This window comes from Penicillium arizonense (genome assembly GCF_001773325.1).
Source record: "Penicillium arizonense strain CBS 141311 chromosome Unknown PENARI_contig009, whole genome shotgun sequence".
Taxonomy (NCBI): Eukaryota; Fungi; Ascomycota; class Eurotiomycetes; order Eurotiales; family Aspergillaceae; genus Penicillium; species Penicillium arizonense.
The window spans coordinates 614,042-632,391 of record NW_019173286.1 but is presented as its reverse complement, the minus strand read 5'-3'; the positions used below and the strand labels follow the sequence as shown (position 1 = coordinate 632,391).

The 18,350-nt window shown below is 51.2% G+C and overlaps 9 protein-coding genes across 9 annotated transcripts; 4 read left to right on the top strand and 5 right to left on the bottom strand.

Moving 5' to 3' along the window:
• Nucleotides 1-346: 346 nt before the first annotated feature.
• On the bottom strand, nucleotides 347-1,594 carry PENARI_c009G00727 (translation initiation factor eIF5; the record flags this gene model as incomplete). The annotated part of the gene is made up of 1 exon (XM_022631720.1): nucleotides 347-1,594. One exon carries the CDS (start codon nucleotides 1,592-1,594, stop codon nucleotides 347-349), a length of 1,248 nt encoding a protein of 415 aa, XP_022488125.1.
• Nucleotides 1,595-2,449: 855 nt separating this feature from the next.
• On the top strand, nucleotides 2,450-4,311 carry PENARI_c009G10261 (bifunctional hydroxyethylthiazole kinase/thiamine-phosphate diphosphorylase; the record flags this gene model as incomplete). Its single annotated transcript, XM_022632013.1, has 7 exons — nucleotides 2,450-2,546; nucleotides 2,597-2,773; nucleotides 2,826-2,961; nucleotides 3,012-3,419; nucleotides 3,473-3,849; nucleotides 3,904-4,004; nucleotides 4,057-4,311. The coding sequence occupies 7 exons, from the start codon at nucleotides 2,450-2,452 to the stop codon at nucleotides 4,309-4,311; spliced, it is 1,551 nt and encodes a 516-aa protein (XP_022488276.1).
• A 241-nt stretch (nucleotides 4,312-4,552) lies between these two features.
• PENARI_c009G04427 (uncharacterized protein) lies at nucleotides 4,553-5,448 on the top strand (the record flags this gene model as incomplete). Its single annotated transcript, XM_022631835.1, has 4 exons — nucleotides 4,553-4,583; nucleotides 4,632-4,647; nucleotides 4,714-5,312; nucleotides 5,444-5,448. The coding sequence occupies 4 exons, from the start codon at nucleotides 4,553-4,555 to the stop codon at nucleotides 5,446-5,448; spliced, it is 651 nt and encodes a 216-aa protein (XP_022488134.1).
• Nucleotides 5,449-5,738: 290 nt separating this feature from the next.
• Nucleotides 5,739-8,993, bottom strand: PENARI_c009G07908 (uncharacterized protein; the record flags this gene model as incomplete). Its single annotated transcript, XM_022631939.1, has 7 exons — nucleotides 5,739-7,132; nucleotides 7,213-7,406; nucleotides 8,018-8,129; nucleotides 8,180-8,570; nucleotides 8,637-8,715; nucleotides 8,777-8,816; nucleotides 8,867-8,993. 7 exons carry the CDS (start codon nucleotides 8,991-8,993, stop codon nucleotides 5,739-5,741), a joined length of 2,337 nt encoding a protein of 778 aa, XP_022488313.1.
• Nucleotides 8,994-10,495: 1,502 nt separating this feature from the next.
• PENARI_c009G12204 (putative voltage-gated chloride channel (ClcA)) lies at nucleotides 10,496-13,341 on the top strand (the record flags this gene model as incomplete). The annotated part of the gene is made up of 3 exons (XM_022632073.1): nucleotides 10,496-12,691; nucleotides 12,742-13,128; nucleotides 13,183-13,341. The coding sequence occupies 3 exons, from the start codon at nucleotides 10,496-10,498 to the stop codon at nucleotides 13,339-13,341; spliced, it is 2,742 nt and encodes a 913-aa protein (XP_022488060.1).
• A 281-nt stretch (nucleotides 13,342-13,622) lies between these two features.
• PENARI_c009G02152 (dihydrofolate reductase) lies at nucleotides 13,623-14,270 on the bottom strand (the record flags this gene model as incomplete). The annotated part of the gene is made up of 1 exon (XM_022631773.1): nucleotides 13,623-14,270. The coding sequence occupies one exon, from the start codon at nucleotides 14,268-14,270 to the stop codon at nucleotides 13,623-13,625; it is 648 nt and encodes a 215-aa protein (XP_022488411.1).
• Nucleotides 14,271-14,830: 560 nt separating this feature from the next.
• Nucleotides 14,831-15,464, bottom strand: PENARI_c009G08116 (RNA polymerase II mediator complex head subunit MED22; the record flags this gene model as incomplete). Its single annotated transcript, XM_022631945.1, has 3 exons — nucleotides 14,831-15,016; nucleotides 15,133-15,201; nucleotides 15,273-15,464. 3 exons carry the CDS (start codon nucleotides 15,462-15,464, stop codon nucleotides 14,831-14,833), a joined length of 447 nt encoding a protein of 148 aa, XP_022488097.1.
• Nucleotides 15,465-15,948: 484 nt separating this feature from the next.
• PENARI_c009G10635 (spliceosome-associated CWC15 family protein) lies at nucleotides 15,949-17,017 on the bottom strand (the record flags this gene model as incomplete). The annotated part of the gene is made up of 8 exons (XM_022632027.1): nucleotides 15,949-15,966; nucleotides 16,018-16,053; nucleotides 16,112-16,282; nucleotides 16,329-16,410; nucleotides 16,463-16,747; nucleotides 16,800-16,876; nucleotides 16,930-16,952; nucleotides 17,008-17,017. The coding sequence occupies 8 exons, from the start codon at nucleotides 17,015-17,017 to the stop codon at nucleotides 15,949-15,951; spliced, it is 702 nt and encodes a 233-aa protein (XP_022488067.1).
• Nucleotides 17,018-17,241: 224 nt separating this feature from the next.
• On the top strand, nucleotides 17,242-18,245 carry PENARI_c009G12354 (exosome non-catalytic core subunit RRP45; the record flags this gene model as incomplete). Its single annotated transcript, XM_022632078.1, has 3 exons — nucleotides 17,242-17,405; nucleotides 17,459-17,578; nucleotides 17,636-18,245. 3 exons carry the CDS (start codon nucleotides 17,242-17,244, stop codon nucleotides 18,243-18,245), a joined length of 894 nt encoding a protein of 297 aa, XP_022488344.1.
• Between the last annotated feature and the right edge of the window lie 105 nt (nucleotides 18,246-18,350).

The following is an 18,350-nucleotide window of genomic DNA, read 5'->3' as shown; positions in this document are numbered from 1 at the left end:
TTGGAGCCTAACTAGTATCGTAATGGCTATGCAGGCGCTTCTATTCGGTTGAAGCAAGAACTCGTATCCGTACGCCTGATCATGCTCTAGTACACATATTCCATGGTGTGGTGCGGACATTTGTTAGTTTTACATGTACGAGCCAATCTACACATGAAAGTACTGAGAAAGAGATCAATTTGACAGCAATAGTCAATGAAGGAGTGGCGACTGGTTAAAACTAAATGATGAGAACCTAACCGGATAGTCCACGCAGATGAGCATATCCAAAGAATACAAATTCCAAAATTCAATCTTAGGGTGAACGCAATGATAGTTAACACGAAACGACGTACGAATCAACCATCTACTCGCTCTCCTCATCACTGTCCTCCTCGTCGCTCTCAGCACTCTCGAGCCACTCAATGAAGGGCTTAGCGGCCTTGTGGATCTTCTTGCTAGTCGCGATGTCGACGTACTTCTTGCTCGTCTTGGCGCCCCAGGCCTTGAGGGTCTCCTCAGACACGATGTCGTTCTGGTAGTAACCCAGCAGGATAGCGGGGATCTGAGCAACGAGGGCAGGGTGGTCCTGGCCAACGAAGCGCTCGGTACCACCGAGGAAGGCCTTCTCGTGACGCTCGGAGCTGATCATCTTCTTGAGAAGACCGGCACGGCCCTCGACCTGCTTGGCGATCTTCTCGTCGAAGATGCTCTGGGCAAGAACGGCACAGGTCTTGTGCTTGCTCTCGATGCCGAATTCTTTGGCCTTCAAGTAGATCTCGACGTCGGTGACGTTGGTCACGCCGCCCTTCTCGGCAGCAGTCTCGACGATCCAGCTGCCCAGCTGCTCGTAGGAGGAGGGGCCATCGGCACCCTCGTCGTCAACGTCCTCGATGACAAGGGCACGCTTCAGGTCCGAGGGGAGTTCCTTGGCGCGAGCCTTCACGGCCTCCTCGGAAACGTCAACAGCCCACTCATCATCCTTAATCTCGACCTCGGCCTCAATAGCCTGAGCCTGGCGGGTCATCTCATCATCGCTACCAGCCTCAGGGGCCTCGTCGACATCGTCACCATTCTCGGAGTTGTTGCTATCACCAGGGCTGGTTTCCTGCTCGCCGTTGGCAGACCTCTCCTTCTGGCGCTCACGGCGGGTCTTCTTCTTGTCCTTCTTGCCGCCCTTGGGGTTGTTACGGACAATGAAGGTGCTCAGCTTCAGGCGCGGGTCGACATCGGAGCGCTGACCACAGGCCTTGCAGTCCAGAGTGATCTTCTCATCCTTGATGGAGACATCGGTTTCGGGGTTCTTGCACTTCTTGCAGAGAACGAACTTGGAGATGAACCCATCAAGGTAGTCCTGAAGCTTGGGGGCATCGTGGGAACCGTTGATGATCCAGCGTTCGTCGGTGGGCTTGGCGTTAGCCTGAGCACCGAGTTCGAAACCGAAGTACTTGATGAGGTAGGCAGGAGGACGGCTGAGGGACTTGGCGACGGAGTCCAGGTTGACGACAACGGTCTTAATACCGTTGCCCTTGCCTTCGACCTTGGCCTGGAGCTTCTCCATCTTGTAGCGATAGAAGGGATCGGTGACATCCCGGCGAATGTTGACAGTGGCCATGATGACGGTTTAGTTGAGCGATTGGTTCACGAGAGAACGAGGGGCTTGCGAAGAAGGAAGCGAAGAGATCTTGATTTGGAATTTTGTTGATGAAACGACATGCGTGTCGATTTTGTTGTCTTGATTGTGATGTCTTTGGAAGAGGTCACAATGTTGGTTCAACCACAAGATCTGAGGTGTATGCTGCAAGGTTTCGACGCGCGAAACGATTGCAGCTTGGGCGGCAGGTAATGTTCGAAATTTTGGACGGAGGACGAATACATAGACAAGTTCGCAGACGACTTCTCAATGTGAGGCTTTCTGAGAACAGCTGAAGTTCTTTGGGGAATCCAAGTCCGAGGCCGGAGACCCGTTGGTGTGTGGCGGAAATTGATGTTGGCGATGCCTAACCAATAATAAGTGTAGAGCGTAGAACTAGACGTTCACGCGAAAGAAATGCAGGCTTCGTTGTTCAAAGCCTTCAGAGATGGATGGGTGGAAGAGAAAAGGTGGGAAACAAAAAGGATTTTAAACTGACAAATAAGGGTTATGTCAGCCGGCACGTGCCGGGCAAAAGTCGGAGTTTGGACGATATATGCCGTTGACTCCGAAGTCGTTTGATTGTTTCATTTGCAGTTTGTATATACGGTAGTGAGTAGAATAAAGATTAAGAATGGCCATTGTCATGCACCTTCGTAGAGGTTACCTCGACGCAGTCCAAACCTTACAGTTGGACCCCACCGCGGGCACACAACCGGCGGCAATCTTCCTCTTGCAATGAATAGGGCCAGAAGTGTTGTACAAAGTATAGTCTGTCTCAAGTTGCCTTTTTAGTTCTTCTCAAGTCCCACATTCCTCCACGTCTGTCCGGACATCATGGTCGACCTCTCGCTATACCTAGTCACAGACTCCACCCCGGCCATCCTCAAGGGCCGGGACCTGTGTACAGTTGTGGACCAGGCTCTCCAAGGAGGTCAGTTTTCCCCAATACCTTCGGCCAGTTACTCGACTAATCCCCCACAGGCGTGACGGTGGTGCAATACCGGGACAAATCCAACGACACCGGTGTCATGGTGGAGACTGCCCGGAAACTTCACCAGATCACCAAAAAGTACAATGTACCGCTTTTGATTAATGACCGAGTCGATGTCGCTCTCGCTATTGGGGCGGAGGGTGTGCACATCGGTCAAGATGATTTGAGTCAGTCGCCACAGTTTCGTTTCAGATGCATATATTGACGGGATATCCGCAGAATACGAGGAGGCGCGGAGACTTCTCCCCGAGAATGCTATCATTGGAATCAGTACCTCTACGGTTGAGGAGGCCAAGAAGGCCATTGCAGATGGTGCCGACTACCTCGGAATCGGTACTATGTTTGCCACTCCAACGTACGTCTCTCGACCCGAATTTGGGCTAGATGGTCACTGACAACTCGCAGTAAAACCAATACAAAGTCAGTCATTGGAACTGCGGGCACTCAGGCTATCCTGGATGCCATCAGCGATTCTCCTGTGGGCACTGTCTCGATTGGCGGCATCAACCACTCCAATGTACAGAGAGTCATCTATCAGTCCCAGTCACCCAAAAAAGCACTGGATGGAGTAGCCATCGTAAGCGCCATCATGGCGGCCGATGACCCCACAGCATCTGCCAAGCACTTCGCCGAACTCATCAAGAACCCTCCCCGGTTTGCCGTGGCGTCCACTGCCCCTCGTCCGAACGAAGTCGAGGCCCTGTTGACCGAAGTGCCTCAAGTAGTCCGCAAGATGGTTGAAGTACACCCTCTAGTGCACAGCATGATCAACATTGTGGTGGCTAACTTCGTGGCTAACGTTGTTCTCTCCATGTAAGCGCCCCTACTAACTTGAAACTATGTCTCTTAGTGCTGATACTATCCAGTGGTGCGTCCCCAATCATGGCCCCATACGGCGATGAAGCCACAGACCTGTGCAACCTTGACGGTGCACTCCTGATCAACATGGGTACTCTGACTAGCGAGAGTGTCTCCAACTACCTCAAAGCCATCAAGGCATACAATGAGCGTGGCAACCCAGTTATCTACGACCCCGTCGGCGCGGCTGCCACCCACATTCGCCGCAATGCGGTTTCCCAGCTTATGGCTGGTGGCTACTTTGATTTGATCAAGGGTAATGAGGGAGAGATTCGTCAGGTTTGGGGTAGCAGTGCTGTCCAGCAGCGTGGTGTCGACAGCGGGCCAAGCACTCTAGACGGCAAGCAGAAGGCTACCCTAGCTCGGGACCTTGCTCGGAGAGAGCGTAAGTCAAGTCCACGGCCATTGACTCCAATTACTATCTTCTAACCTACCACAGGAAACGTCGTCCTCATGACCGGAGCCACTGACTACCTCAGCGACGGCGAGCGAGTGATTGCCGTCGAAAACGGTCACCCATACCTAGGCCAAGTGACAGGAGTATGTATCTCATCCCACCATTCTTCAATAACAACTAACGTTGAATGTCCAGACTGGTTGCGCCATCGGCACGATCTCCGGCTGCTTCTTGACTGCCCACCGGTCGGACAGACTTCTCGCCGTGCTATCCGGCATTCTCATGTACGAGATCGCGGCTGAGAATGCCGCAGCAAGTGAGCATGTCCGTGGTCCTGGTAGCTTTGTGCCCGCCTTCCTCGACGAGCTCTACGCTATCCGCACTGCTGTGGCGAAGGGCGATGATAGCTGGTTTGTTGGCCGGGCTAAGGTGCAGGAGGTTAAGTTGTAGATATAGATAGCAAGATCTAGATGATGTATCAAAAGTTGATTTTCTATTTTCACTGCCAATGCTTCACTTGTTGTATATCACGGGGACTTCCCCTCGGCTCCCCGCATCTCCGATTCTCCGATTCTCCGATTCCCCGCGGCGACCACCGACGTCCCTCTCTCCCTTACGTCTATCTCTACTTCTATCTCTACTTCTCCTTTTTCGCGCTTCTTCCTCCAAATACTCCCATAATACCGCCAAAATGGCTACCATCTCGCGCGCATCGCGCATTCGTGAGTATCCCTACTCTAACCTCCGATATACAACTAACACAATCCCAGGCAACCCCGCACTATTGTACGCCCACCCCAGTTAGCCAAAAATAACCCAATAACACCACTAACAACCAATTCAAAACAACAGCATCTGCGACATCCAAGAGAAATTCCGCGGAATCTACGAGTTCCCCAAACTGTACGAATCTACCCAACACCACCCCACCCCCAATATCCAAGTCCACCATCTAACCAAGCAACCCCAAACCAGCATCTCAACAACACAAAAAATGCTCAAAGCAGCCTCAACCCTCCAAATCCCAGTCTACATCACAACCCAAAACAGAGCCAAACTTGGCACCACAGTCGTAGAGCTCCAAGAGCACCTAAACGGCCCACACATTCGCGCAGACGTGGACAAAACACTCTTCTCAATGATAACACCGGAAATCTCAAACCTACTCCCACAGCCTGGATCTGGATCCCCACCACTGGATGTGATAATCGTCGGGATCGAGACTCATATCTGTGTGACGCAGACGACGCTTGATTTGTTGGAAAGGGGGCATCGGGTTTATATTCTTGTTGATGGCGTTAGTAGTATGAATGCCGAGGAGCGAGGGATTGCATTGGCGCGGTTGAGGGATGCGGGTGCTATTGTTTCTAGTAGTGAGAGTGTTCTTTTTGAGATTATTGGGGATGCTGGACATGAGGGATTTAGGGCTGTTAGCGGGTTGGTCAAGGAGAGTAAGGAGGAGACTAAGGGGGCTTTGGGGGCTTTTTCGAAGATTTAGTTAGAGAGTGGTCGGCCGGGGATTTGTTACGGGACGTTGATAGTAAGAGAGAAGGGAGACGATGGTTTGGCATGGACACTGTAGATTGATTTGTTTTGGTTTTGGGGTTTTTAGTCTTATTGAATTCTGCACGCCATGCCTTGTTCTCGAATTTGACGCACAGTGCTGAAGCTGCCATTTTGGAGACAATGTATTCTATCCCCTGTAAAAGCCCCAGGGCCTGTTCCTGTCCTGTCCATTTCTGTTGCTGTTGCTGCTCCCAAATCATGCATCCTGGGAAATGTGTTTATTACTCTGTCGTGAGATCAAGTCGTGAAACCGGGATCATTCAAGATCCAAGTGTGACCCCAAAGGCTAATCGAATCCTAGTTTGTTTCATCTAGGCTGGGCCGCGCTGGGTGGGGTTGAGCCATCCAAACGCCGAGGCACCCCCAACTGGGTTGAGGGCATCTTTGTCGGAGGAGGTAGACTGGCTGGCGACGTGGGAATGTGGCTTTTCGGCAATTTCGCCTGTGGTGCTGCTAGGAGCGGAGGGGTGTGCGCGGACGTTGGATTTGACGGTTCGGAAGACTTTCATCTCGCGCTTATCAGGCACCTTGGCTGTCTTCTTTGTCTCGCGTCTCCAGGAAGTCCAGGGGGGCATGTTATCGGTCCTGGGGGCTGCGGGAGTCTGGGTGTTGGCTGCAGTCCCGCGTGCTCCGGCCTGAGTGGACTCGTCGCCGTGTTCACCCTGGATCCGTGGCTTCTGAGCATCGCCATCTTCGCTGACTGGTGGTCTAGCAGAGAAAGGAGTGGAGGCTGGGATTTGGGGAAGGCCAGGAGGAGGGCGAATGACACCGGGAGCAGCATGTCCGTTAGTCTGGCTTCCTAGCTGATCCTGGGTGCAGGTACTGGGAGAAGTGCACAGAGTTTTGAAGACGGAGTCCTTCTCGGGACGCACGAGGGGGACAGAAACGCGGTTGCGGTCATCATCCACCATAATCAACTTGTCAAGTGAAAACCGGATATCGGCATTGTGGGCGCGCAACACGTCACTTCCAATGATGATCTGAATGGTGTCGTCGATGGGTTCAACCTGTCGAACGACGAAACGGACAGTCACAGCAGGGACTTGGTGAATAGGAGTACCGGGGCGCGAGGAAGCTTGATGGATGAGGGCCTCGGGGAGGTAAACCGGGAGCTTGATTAACGAGACATCATCCTCGTGACTGATCATATCCTCCATCCCAAGGTTGCGGATCAATGCAAAGCTCAAGTATGAGACGTAAGAGCCAGAGCAAACTGCGGCGTAAAGCAAAGAGGCATTGGTGAAGTCGTCACTTATCCAGCAGCGAATGATAGAAGGTACAGGACCAAGCAAGAAGAGTCCAGGCGGGGGGATCAACGGGGAATCGAGTGAGGTAAACCCGCCCAGACGGCCAGTGTTCAGACGCAGGCTGTTGGTCCGCGCAGAATGGTGAGAGTGACCACCGTCGGACTGGTGAGAAGCTGTCCGCTCGAGAAGTGGATGGCTGCTTAGACCACTGCCAGTCCGGGGAGGCAATTCATTGCTGGAGCGATTGGCCTGGCCATACCCGTGGATGGCGCTCTCATCAAAGCGAACGCTGTTAGCACGAGAGGTGCCCCGCCGAGGCTCCTCCTCCACGTCGAAGGCCACCGCCGAGGTAGGCATGGCGGAGTGGTGTGCTTGGTCAAACCCTTTGAATGCGTCGGGGGGAGAGTGAAAGGCAGAGTCTGCAGAGGAGGATTGGTAAGTGGTGGACTGGAGTGAGCCTTGAATGGGTTGTTACCTGGAGCTGCTGTGCCTACCGAGCTCGGAAAAGGCGACGTCGGACCCCAGGGGCTTCTCATACGTGCATCCTCGTCTCGCCGGCGCTCCAACTGAGCGAGTCGTTCGCCTTGCGCAATATGAGAGATTTGAAGGTCCTTTAGCTCTTCAAAGACGCGCCAAATATCGTCCCGGGAGGCGAAAGGATACTGGGCATCCATCGCCGGTAGGGTGATGAGAAGAAGAAGTCCGGAGGAGGAAAGGTTATCGGGGTCGTATCTGAGAATATCAAAGCACGTGTCTTCAATTCAAGTCTGGCAATTTCGATTCAACTCCTACTATCCTCTCTCCTCCCTCCTGCAACTAGTTGTGAGACGGCCCACCGGCCGTCCACCCTGTCTGTGAAGAACAGACCTTGGAACCGATCAAGTGATGTGACCTTGTAAGTGTCGATGAGATAGTACCGATGGGAGAGCTTAACGATGCCGGAAGACAGTCTCGGGAGGTTCGTCAACAGTCGAGACTTGAAGGATACGGGGTAACGTAGGGAAGGAACGCGTGTGCCAGTCACGGGATCAGACGCGTACAGGCGAAGAGATTGAGGTCAACGCGTGTTTCAACGTCAAGATCTATGTCGAAGCAAGATGGAAGTTGTAGTTGGAGTGCAAATAGAGAAGTGACGACCAAAGTTGGAGAGGAACGTGGACTGCGGAGAGGGGCTAGACCGCTTACTCCACTAACGGCTGTATACTTCTACTTCATAGTTCATAACGTTACTTCTATTTCACTTAAATCCAACAAGCTACGTATTCACTTAATACTTGATCTCTAGAATTAACAAATTCACAATCTACTTCCCCCAATTGTCTTATTTCGGTGCATCAACCCACGACGGGAACACCATCGGAAGGTTATCCGGCAACTGATCTGGCCAATTAGCCTCAATCGCCTTCATGACTTCATCATAAACAATACGATAACCAGCAGGAGTCAAATGCAATCCTATCCAAGTTAGCACGAGCAAAAACCACTCGGAATATATCTCCACGCACCATCGGTAAGAAGACCCGAAAGTATTTCAGAATTCGGAGCATCGCGAGACCCAACCAAAGACTGTCCCTCTTTCCACCCGGTAGTTTTCATAAATGCTGTCCAAAGATCCGCCACAGGGACATTGAGTAAAGCACCAACTTCCCGCGCAGCGTCAGCATACTGCCTGGTCCCACTAGCCGTTCTGCTCGGGTGCGGAGTCTCTTTTGCAGCATCAAAGCTCTCCAGCTGATACTCATTGATGGGCGGCGGGCTGATCAAGATGATGCGCGGGTTCTGTGCGCGGGTTGCTGGGTGCTGGATGATAGTTTTCAGATTCTCCTTGTATGTCTCCACAGGCACATGCTGGCTGTGGCCTGGGACACATGCATCGTTGGCGCCGAAGAAGACGGTCTATCCGATTGTTCAATTGGTAAGTTGGGGTTGGGATTGTGAATAGGACTGATCCTGGGTGCTCACCATGAAGCGCACGGTGGCTGTTTCTGGGCTGGGGAAGAATCTGTCAAAAACTTTGATGGCATGTGCGGTGGTATATCCGCTGTTGGACTTTTTAGTATTGGATTCAGTCTGGGCTGGTGTTGTATGTTGGAGTATCTTACGCGAGACCACGGTTGACCACGTCTAGTCTCCGACTGTAGGCTGATTGTTTATGAGCATTGCACTGGGTAATATGGCTGTATGGGACTCACATTCTTGGAGTGCGGCGTGAAAAGCGAAGCCTAGTTCTTGGTTGCAGGCCATCTGCGTGATGGAGTCTCCGAAGAGGATGAACTGGTCATATGGCTTGAACATATTGTCCTGAGTTTCTGAACCCATATTGAAAATAATGTCAGGCTGAAAAGGTAGAAGTTGGGAGGATACGTGTATGGGAGACAAGGCTTATAAAGCGACAAGATCCGGAAGTGGGGGATTTGCTCCGTGGACGAAAGGGAAATCAGTGGAGCTTCGTTTGCAGACAACATCGCAACATTTGATCAGGTCGATATCTATATATTCTATCTTTCATAGTTCATCTGAAATTTATCCACCAATTGTTTATTCCGGCAATTTGTTTGTATAAGTTAGGCCCAATTTCCACCCCGCACAACACCCAACATGCACCAGAACTAAGATATGAGCAGCTGAGTATTTCACCAAAATATATTCTTGGGACATGAATGACTAACTGTATATATGAGACTATCGAAACAAGCCTACTACCAACAACTGCTTCATCGATCAACACAGCAAGTAGAAGTAATCCCTGTCGGAATATGCCGAAGAACGATGCATTAATGTTAAAGAGAATCGAAAGCTTAACCAAGGAGCTTTTCCACCTGTCCCGGGCTAGACCTGACATCTATCTCGGGGTATACGAAGACCCGAAACAGCACCACTACTCTCCGGCATGAATGATTTCCCCGGATCATATAGACGCTGGTCCCTCACACAGTGGCATCAGCTTTATGAAGCATGCCAAGAGATCAGCATTGAACGGCGATCGGATTGGTGCATTGAGGATCCGTTTCGGCCGGGCATGCCCCAAGGTAGCAAGATAATACCGAGATCCCGAGATTGTTAGCATAGTCCAGTGACCATGAGTGCTTAGTGCTATAATAGTCGCCAAGTCGAGAGTCGAGTCCAGATGACAGTGACTAAGACATGGGGTATACACCCGAGCCCACCTGGGCATGTTGCTAAATATTACATTGGCCATGTGTCTATGCATGGACCCTGAGCCCCAAGCCCCGGGTGAACAAGGTTGCCGGACATGACATGGCTGCATCTCATCAAATCATGGCAATACATTCCATATCCTTGACTCAGAGCTCTGAATTCGCCGCTCAAGGCGCTTTGTTTTGGGGGATGATCGGCGGTAAACGCGGGGAGAGACGGAATGGCCTTGATATCTCCAATCGAGGGATCAAATCATGAGTACACGAGGGACAATGAATGTAGAATATATTAAAGATGTGCAGTGTGTATACAGTGGCTGTGGGTCAGACTGCGCTTGCACCTGACGCGTCCACTATTGCGTCGATCACCTGTGTGATGTTCAAAGGGGTCCGCTTTCCCTCATCTCCTCTAGCTTTTCCTATCTTCCTATCTCTCTTTTCTTTTCTTTTCTTTTCTTTTCTTTTCTTTTCACCGGGCTCAGAGACACAGAAGAGAGGAGGATATGCATTTCAGTCAGTCAAGCCCCTAACCTTGCTCGCGTGAGCTCCGTTCTACCGCATACACACCTTACTTGTGGAACGGAACCGCCATAGTCCAACTGCAGCCAAAACTGACAAGTGCCAGCCCCACTGCCCATAACTGAAGCATAAAGGCTTCACGACATGCCTCGGTCCCTACCCAAAGTCAGCTCTGCCTCGCGCGAGCAAGAGGACTCCGAAAACACACATACCGCTCGAACAGCACCGCCGTCCCCGACGGCCTACAGACGATCCCAAAGCTACCTCGCCGAGCCGCATACAGGCTACCAATCTCTCGATGCCCCACTGGAGGTCACAGAAACTACAAGCCTCCTAGGTGCTAGCCAGGGGTCGGTCAGACGAGCTCCGCGGCGATCGTACACCAGCACTTCCGGGGCGTCGGTCTTGGGGACGGAATCATTGCGGCACCTTCTGGCAGCTGGGAGCTTACGTCGAACACGGAATCACAGCCGGGCCAACTCCGTCGGCAAGCGGTTGAGTCGTCGAGGGAGTATTGATGACGAGAGCAGACCGGCTAGTCTTCCTGCGTCCACCAAGGATAACCTCACTGCCTCGTCGTTTCTGGATGAGCGTACCTGGTATGACCAGTTTACTTCTACCGACTGGGTGCACGACAGTATTGCCGATGGAGCCCGTCTTCGCCTACTCCGTCAACGGAAAGACATCCGCGGCCGACTTCTGGCAGCTTTTGATGGTGCGCAAGGATGGATCTTGGTTGCTCTGATTGGTTGCATTACAGCTGCCATCGCCTACTTCGTCGACATTACCGAGGGTGCGCTCTTTGATTTGAAGGAAGGCTTCTGCACAACCCGCTTATTTAGGGGTCGACGGGGCTGCTGCGATGGTTTGGCTATCTGTGATGGATGGCGGTCCTGGTCGAGCATCTTCCGGCCATCCAACACCGACAACATATGGATTGACTTCTTCATGTTTGTAGTATGGGTTGTGGCTTTGGCTCTCATTTCATGCGCTTTGACTTTGCTTACAAAGACCGTTGTTCCTTCTTCTATTTCTCTTGCTACGCTTGATGAGAACTTGGGGGCCGACTCCCGCGGTACGAAATCTGGAAATGGAGTCGAAGCTTTGGCATCACCCCTCTCAGAGGCAGAGACCAGTCCGCCGCCGCATGGGAGCTTTCCGAATTACCCACCGCGTCCGGCTATGATTTATTATTCTGCTGCTGGCAGTGGAGTTGCCGAAGTTAAGGTCATAAACAGTGGCTTTGTTCTTCATGGATATATGGGATTGAAGACATTGGTCGTCAAGACCATTGGTCTGATCTTCAGTGTTTCATCTGGTTTGAGTCTAGGCAAGGAAGGTCCATACGTTCACATTGCCACGTGTGTTGGTAACATCTGCTGTCGCCTGTTCGCCAAATACAACCAGAATGATGGTAAGCGACGCGAGGTCTTGAGTGCCAGTGCCGCTAGTGGAGTTGCTGTCGCTTTTGGTGCTCCCATTGGTGGCGTTCTGTTCAGTTTGGAAGAAGTCAGCTACTACTTCCCACCAAAGACCCTCTTCCGGACCTTCTTCTGCTGCATTGCGGCAACGCTATCTCTCAAGTTCCTAAACCCCTATGGAACTGGCAAGGTCGTACTCTTCGAGGTCCGGTACTTGTCTGACTGGCAGATCTTCGAGATCTTCGTCTTCATCCTCCTCGGTGTAATGGGAGGCGCAGCTGGTGCCCTTTTCATCAAAGCCTCGAGCTTGTGGGCACGATCATTCCGACGTATCCCAGCCATCAAGCGGTGGCCAATGCTGGAAGTCTTCCTGGTTGCGCTGATAACAGGTCTCGTCAGCTTCTGGAACCGATACACCAAGCTTCCTGTGACCGAGTTACTATTCGAGTTAGCGAGTCCATGCGAATCAGACGTAGAGAGCACCGGGCTTTGTCCCCGCGAAGAAGGCATTCTCGAAATCGTCCAGTATCTCATGGTGGCATTCGTTATCAAAAGTGTTCTGACTATCATCACGTTCGGCATCAAGGTTCCTGCAGGCATTTACGTCCCGTCCATGGTGGTCGGTGGCCTAATGGGACGAATCGTCGGGCACTTGATTCAATACTGGGCTCTTATGCATCCCACCTTCTTCTTATTCGACTCTTGTCCTGCTGTCGCTGGGATCGAGTCCTGCGTGACGCCAGGCGTCTACGCCCTGATTGCCGCAGGTGCAACTATGTGCGGTGTGACACGGTTATCAGTTACGCTTGCTGTCATCCTCTTTGAGCTGACGGGAAGTCTCAACCATGTTCTTCCTTTCTCTCTGGCAGTTCTCTGTGCCAAGTGGACGGCAGATGCTATTGAACCTCGCAGCATTTATGTAAGTTGTTACCTTCGAACCTCAATCTCATGCTCGTACTGACCAAACAGGACCTCTTGACTGATATGAACTCCTACCCATTCCTCGACAGCAAGCTCCAACCAACAACCGATGCCGAGCTGGGAGATATTGTCCGACCAGTGCGGAAGAACCGAGTCATTGATATCTCCGAATCACCATTCCTATCCGCCCCACAGCTCCGTTCAAAGCTGGAGCATCTACTCATGGCCGGTGAACTGGATAGCGGACTCCCGATCTTGCGTGACGGTGTCCTTACAGGCCTGATCCCGGCACCTGATCTCGAGTATGCACTAGATACCCTTGGCGACGAAGAAGACAATACAATCTGTCTGATGGCCCTGGATGCATCGACGGCTCTCTACGATAGTGAGAACGAGGATGCTGATCAGGTTGATTTCACTCGATATATTGACCCAGTAAGTTTGGAAACCCTCTGACCTCAATGTTATTTCTAACAAGCTACAATCTAGGCTCCAATCGCTCTCGATGTCCATTCTCCCATTGATTTGGTCTACCAATGCTTTGCCAAGCTTGGTCTCCGATATCTATGCGTTACGCAGGGCGGCAAATATGCTGGCCTAGTGCACAAGAAGGCATTTGTCAAATTCATGAAGGAAAATAGTGACTAATCCTTTCTATTCATCTTATCTACCATCGGTGGCTTCCTTTTTTTTGCATTCATGGGCGTTTTCTTTTCGAGGCATTCTGATTTCACTCAATTTGCATAGCCTTGTATATCCTCTCATTTCATGTCTATATTCTGCGCGTTTGATTCTGCATTGTCTCTCATTACCATGTGCATAGTACTGTTGTATGTAGGTCTGACTGAAGACCACATCACCATCGAACATATCATATCGCACGTCGAATACATTCTTATGATCACAAAGCCTAAGTCAGAGCTAGATACCTAGACCTTCTCAAACCCAACCATCTGGACCTCAACATCCCCCTCGCTCTTCCACAACCCATCAACCTCCTCCCCAACCCACTCAGAAACCTCCGCAGAATTAGCAGTCCGCCACCCATTCCCCCCATCAAGCCTATCAAGCGGGAAAAACGTATCACACTCAAAAGACCCAACAGACCCATCAACACCCTTCCGCACAACATTCGTCATAACAACCCTCACAGGCCTCCCCTTCAACGCAGACCCTGCCTGCAATCCAATCGCAGCATTATAAATCTCCGCACCCCCAATGACAAAAACCTTCCCCAGCACCCCCTTCTCCCCATACTCCGATTCAAGCCTCTCCAACGCTTGTTCCAGACTAGGCACGACAATAGCATCCGTCATCGGCTCAACCGCCTTCTCCCCGTCGTCCTTCTTCACAGCCTCAGCAGCCTTAGCAGCAATCCTCTCCCTCCTCCCCACCAACTCCCTCATAACCCCCTCTTTAACAGATCCACTCGTATCACGTGTAACAACAACACTAATCCGCTTCGCAAGCGGGCGCAATGAGGCAGGGACGGAATCGTATGTCTTGCGACCCATGATGATGGCGTTTGTTTTGCCCGGGTTGGGCGGGCGTGAGGTCACGCGCGCGAAGAATGACATGTCTGTTTTTATGCGCGGCCATGGCAGGTTTCCCTTGAGCCCGATTCCTAGGCGCGTTGTTGTTTCTTCTGTTGCGTGTCGGATTGGGATTGGGGTTGTTGCCACTATTAAGGTTAGGGGGTTTGGGTGTGGCATTTTTTGGATTGGATGTATGGTTTTGGTTGGTGTGTGAGAGTGGGAATTGGAGGTTGTCTTCGCGTGTTGGAGGTTGTGAAGTGGTGGGGAGTGAGAGTCGCGTTCGGGGAGAAATTGTTTATCGGGCTTATCGCCCCGCATGTAGACTTGCGCTTTGGGCAATGGTTATATGGCTATAGGACGAGAAATATAGGGGAAATTGGTTGCTGTAGTATAATTCATACCTATATCTTGGAACACTACATGTACAAACAGAACTGTCTGCTCCAATGAGAAAAATCAAGCAGATTGATCAAGCGGTATCAATAACCAAAACCCCACACCAACGAAACGCCAGACGCGACATACAAAGTAAGATATCTAGTAGAAATCAAACGCCAGAGAGCTTCAAGTAGCCCATGCAAATTTGTACAGATACAAGTCCATCACTTCTCCACAGACGGCATCAACAATCCACCCTCAATAGCCTTCTGCACAGCCTGCGCATCCTGCTCCAGCTTCTCCCTCCGCTCGACGTCGCGCTCGTCTTCGCCCAGTGTATCCAGTTTTCCGAAGAGCCAGGTCTCTTTCATTGTTCGTGTTAGGCCGAGGAGATCTTCTGCGGCGCGAATCTAATGGTGGGAAATTAGCTTCATCCATGTTGGGCCGATGTCAAGACATGGTTAATTCTTCAGGATGTAGATTTGAAGGGACAGTGAGGCGTTTCTGGTGTATTGCATTGACTCACCAGTGCAGTTGATTCCACGTCTAGCTGATATGTTTCTACTGCTGTAGAGGTGTAACTTGGATTGTCGACCTGGTATGGACTGTCAGTATATTGCTACCGAGTAATAATAGAGTCATGAGAGGCAATGCTCTCGAACTCACAGTCGCTGTGGCCATGATATTCTCGAACCGCTGCAGTAGTTGCGAGATATCGGTGTTGATGCGATCTGCCGGGTATCTGGTGTTAGCGGGTAACGAGCAAAGCGCTGAGGGCTTTTGGGCTGTAAAAGCGCCTGGAACCCAATAGACGTGAGACTCACTATGCAGCGCCTTGGCTGTAGGTTGGGATTCCATTGTTGGTTTGTTGGTTTGGAGTCTGTCGAGAATTGATATCAGGTTAGTCTTGTCGATAAGGTTTAAGGCGGTGAGAGTGGAAGTATATCGGCAGCCGAGGTTCGAATGTTCAATTTATTTGGGTAAACTAAATGTCCAATAGAATGAGATTAACTAGGTAGCTGATTAAAGCTTGTCATTTTCAGAGAATATCCAAAAAAAAAAAAAAAAAAGGGAAAAAATAGAGAAGCGGCGCCAGCTGCTGATGCCTTAAGTTTCAAAGAATGGAGGCATATACCGCTGTATCTGCCATCCGTAGTGTGGAGGGAGATCGTTCGCGCGTATAGTTTCATTGGTGGGACTCGATTAGGGGTCTAGTTTGGTTCAGGTTGGTCCTTTCTTTCTATGGCTATTTTATAGTATATCTGGTTGTATGGCAATGGGCGGCATTAAAAGGTAGCATTCATTTGCTAAAGTGGTATTCCAAGTAATCCCCCAAGGTTATCTAACGCACGTACTTGCCCTATAATATTGTTAGAAGATGTAGAAGGAAGTTGGCAGGTCTAATGCATACCATGAAGCGCTTGTGGAAATCGGAACGAAGGAGGTCCTAAAAGAACAATTAGCTTGACTGTCAAAAACCAGAGCAAGACCAGAGAACTCCCTACATTGACGAATTCCTTGCCATCTCGGTTCTCCGTTCCTCGAGCCTGGTTCTTGAACACAACATCGTCGTCCCAGCGTCGCTTCATGTTAAAGTCTTGCGAATTGAGCAGAGGGTTACCGCGGGCAATATCAACCTCACGCTGCTCCTCTTCCTCTGCGGCCCGTTCACGCTCCTGCTTTGTGTTAGCCAGAATCATGAAGTAACTTCAATGAACATACCTCTTTCTCTTTTTGCTCCAAGCGCTCCTTCTTGATCTTCTCCAGCTCGCGCATTAGCTCGGCTGCCTCGTCCTCGTCGTCACTGAGTTTGATCAGTATATATACGCAAAGTAGAGTATCCCAATCCAACACACCTATCCTCGTCACTGCTGTCTTCTTCTGACCCGTCCGAGTCAGCGTCTATATCACGCGACTCCTCCAATATACGTCTCCGCTTCGCTTCTGGGTCTTCTTCTTGTATTTGATCGCTGGCGTCTTCGGGTGCAGCCTCGAGCTGTCGCTTGGGAGCTGAATCGGTGACAGCTGGTGTGTCGACGGGAACGCCGTTCTTCTTGGCAAAGTGAGCAGCCTCAGCCTGGAGGAGTTCTGCGCGTAGGTCGCGGGGAGCTGCGTCCGCGTCGCCACCTTGTCCGGGTTGACTGGATTAAGTTAGTCAAGGCTTGCGCTCTCCACAAAATCGGCTCTTCATACCGGGTCTTCAGGTGTGTGTGAGCTGGAAGGAGGCGCTGGTGGTAGGCTGGGCCGCGGAGGGCTTCTTTTCCTTGCGCCTGTTCAATCAGTCAGTATCCATGTCGAAGAGACGTTAAAAAAGCTGTCGTACCGGATCAAATGTTGGTCTGTGGGCTAGAAGACATTAGAAAGAGCTCATCGCCGGAGTTTAATTCCAATTATAGCATACCTGTAGTCATTTTGGCGGTTGGGGGAAGTGATAGGTGCAAGTCTAAGCTTCAACTCCGTTGTCCAGGCTGGAAGGTTCACAATCTCCCTCCTTACCGCCCTTCCGTTACGTCTCCCCATTGGTTCCGGTGTGGGACTAACCATTCTTCCGATGCGTTCTATCCGACCGCCTTCGGCAAAACCGCCCAAAAAAGCAACCAACTTTGCTATTCCCCGCGCCGGGGCCACTGTAACGATGTCGAAGGAAGCGCAACTCTCGATTGCGGAGCGTGACTTCATTCTTGAGGCGCTTCGTGAGGATGTGCGGCTCGATGGCCGTCAGCCTGATCAGTTCCGTCCCATGGACATCACGTTTGGTGAAGAATATGGACATGTGAAGCTGCAGCTTGGCAAGACGAGGTGCGCACTACCATTGATCCTCTGCAGATTGTTATTACTGATTGCCTCTCTAGCCTTATTGTTCGCATCTCCGCTGAGGTCACCAAGCCTCGTGAGGAACGTCCTTTTGATGGTCTATTCAACATCAACATGGAGCTGAGTTCCATGGGCTCTCCCGCCTGGGAGAATGGACGGTAATGATTATTCTGGTTGCTATAATATGTGGCTGTCTCTAACAATCACTTCTGCAGCTCCAATGATCTCGAGGCATCTGCCACCAACACCCTTGACCGCGTCATTCGTCACTCCAACGCTCTCGATACCGAGTCTCTCTGCATCATCAAAGGTGTGAGCTGTTGGAGCATCCGTGCTGATGTGCATGTAATCGACTACGATGGAAACCTTACCGATGCAGCCTGCATTGCCATCATGACCGGACTGCAACACTTCCGCCGGCCGGATGCTGTGGTCAAGGATGGCCGGGTCATCGTCTACGGGGTTGAGGAGCGTGTGCCTGTCGCCCTCAACATCACCCACAAGCCTCTCTCAATCACCTTCAATACTTTCAACGACAGCAAGCATGTCATTGTTGACGCTACTCTCAAGGAAGAGCAGGCATCTGAAGGAGACCTCGTCATTGGCATCAACAGCGCCGGCGAGCTCTGCTACATGTCCAAGATCGAGGGTTCTCCGATTAACCCCATGGTTATTGTCAACAAGACGAGTGTGGCCTGGGACAAGGTCAAGGAGCTTAATCTCATTATCGACAAGGTTCTGCGGACTGATCTGGCCAAGCGGGCGAAGGTTGGCATGGCTGATGAGTCGCGGGCTGAGAATGACCGGTTGGTTGCAACCGAATGAACATGTAATACCACTTTGACGATCATGGGACCGGAGTCTAGTTGAAAACCAATGCACTTATCTTACTACCAAGCGATGTCGTCTTATCAACAAAAATTATGAGGC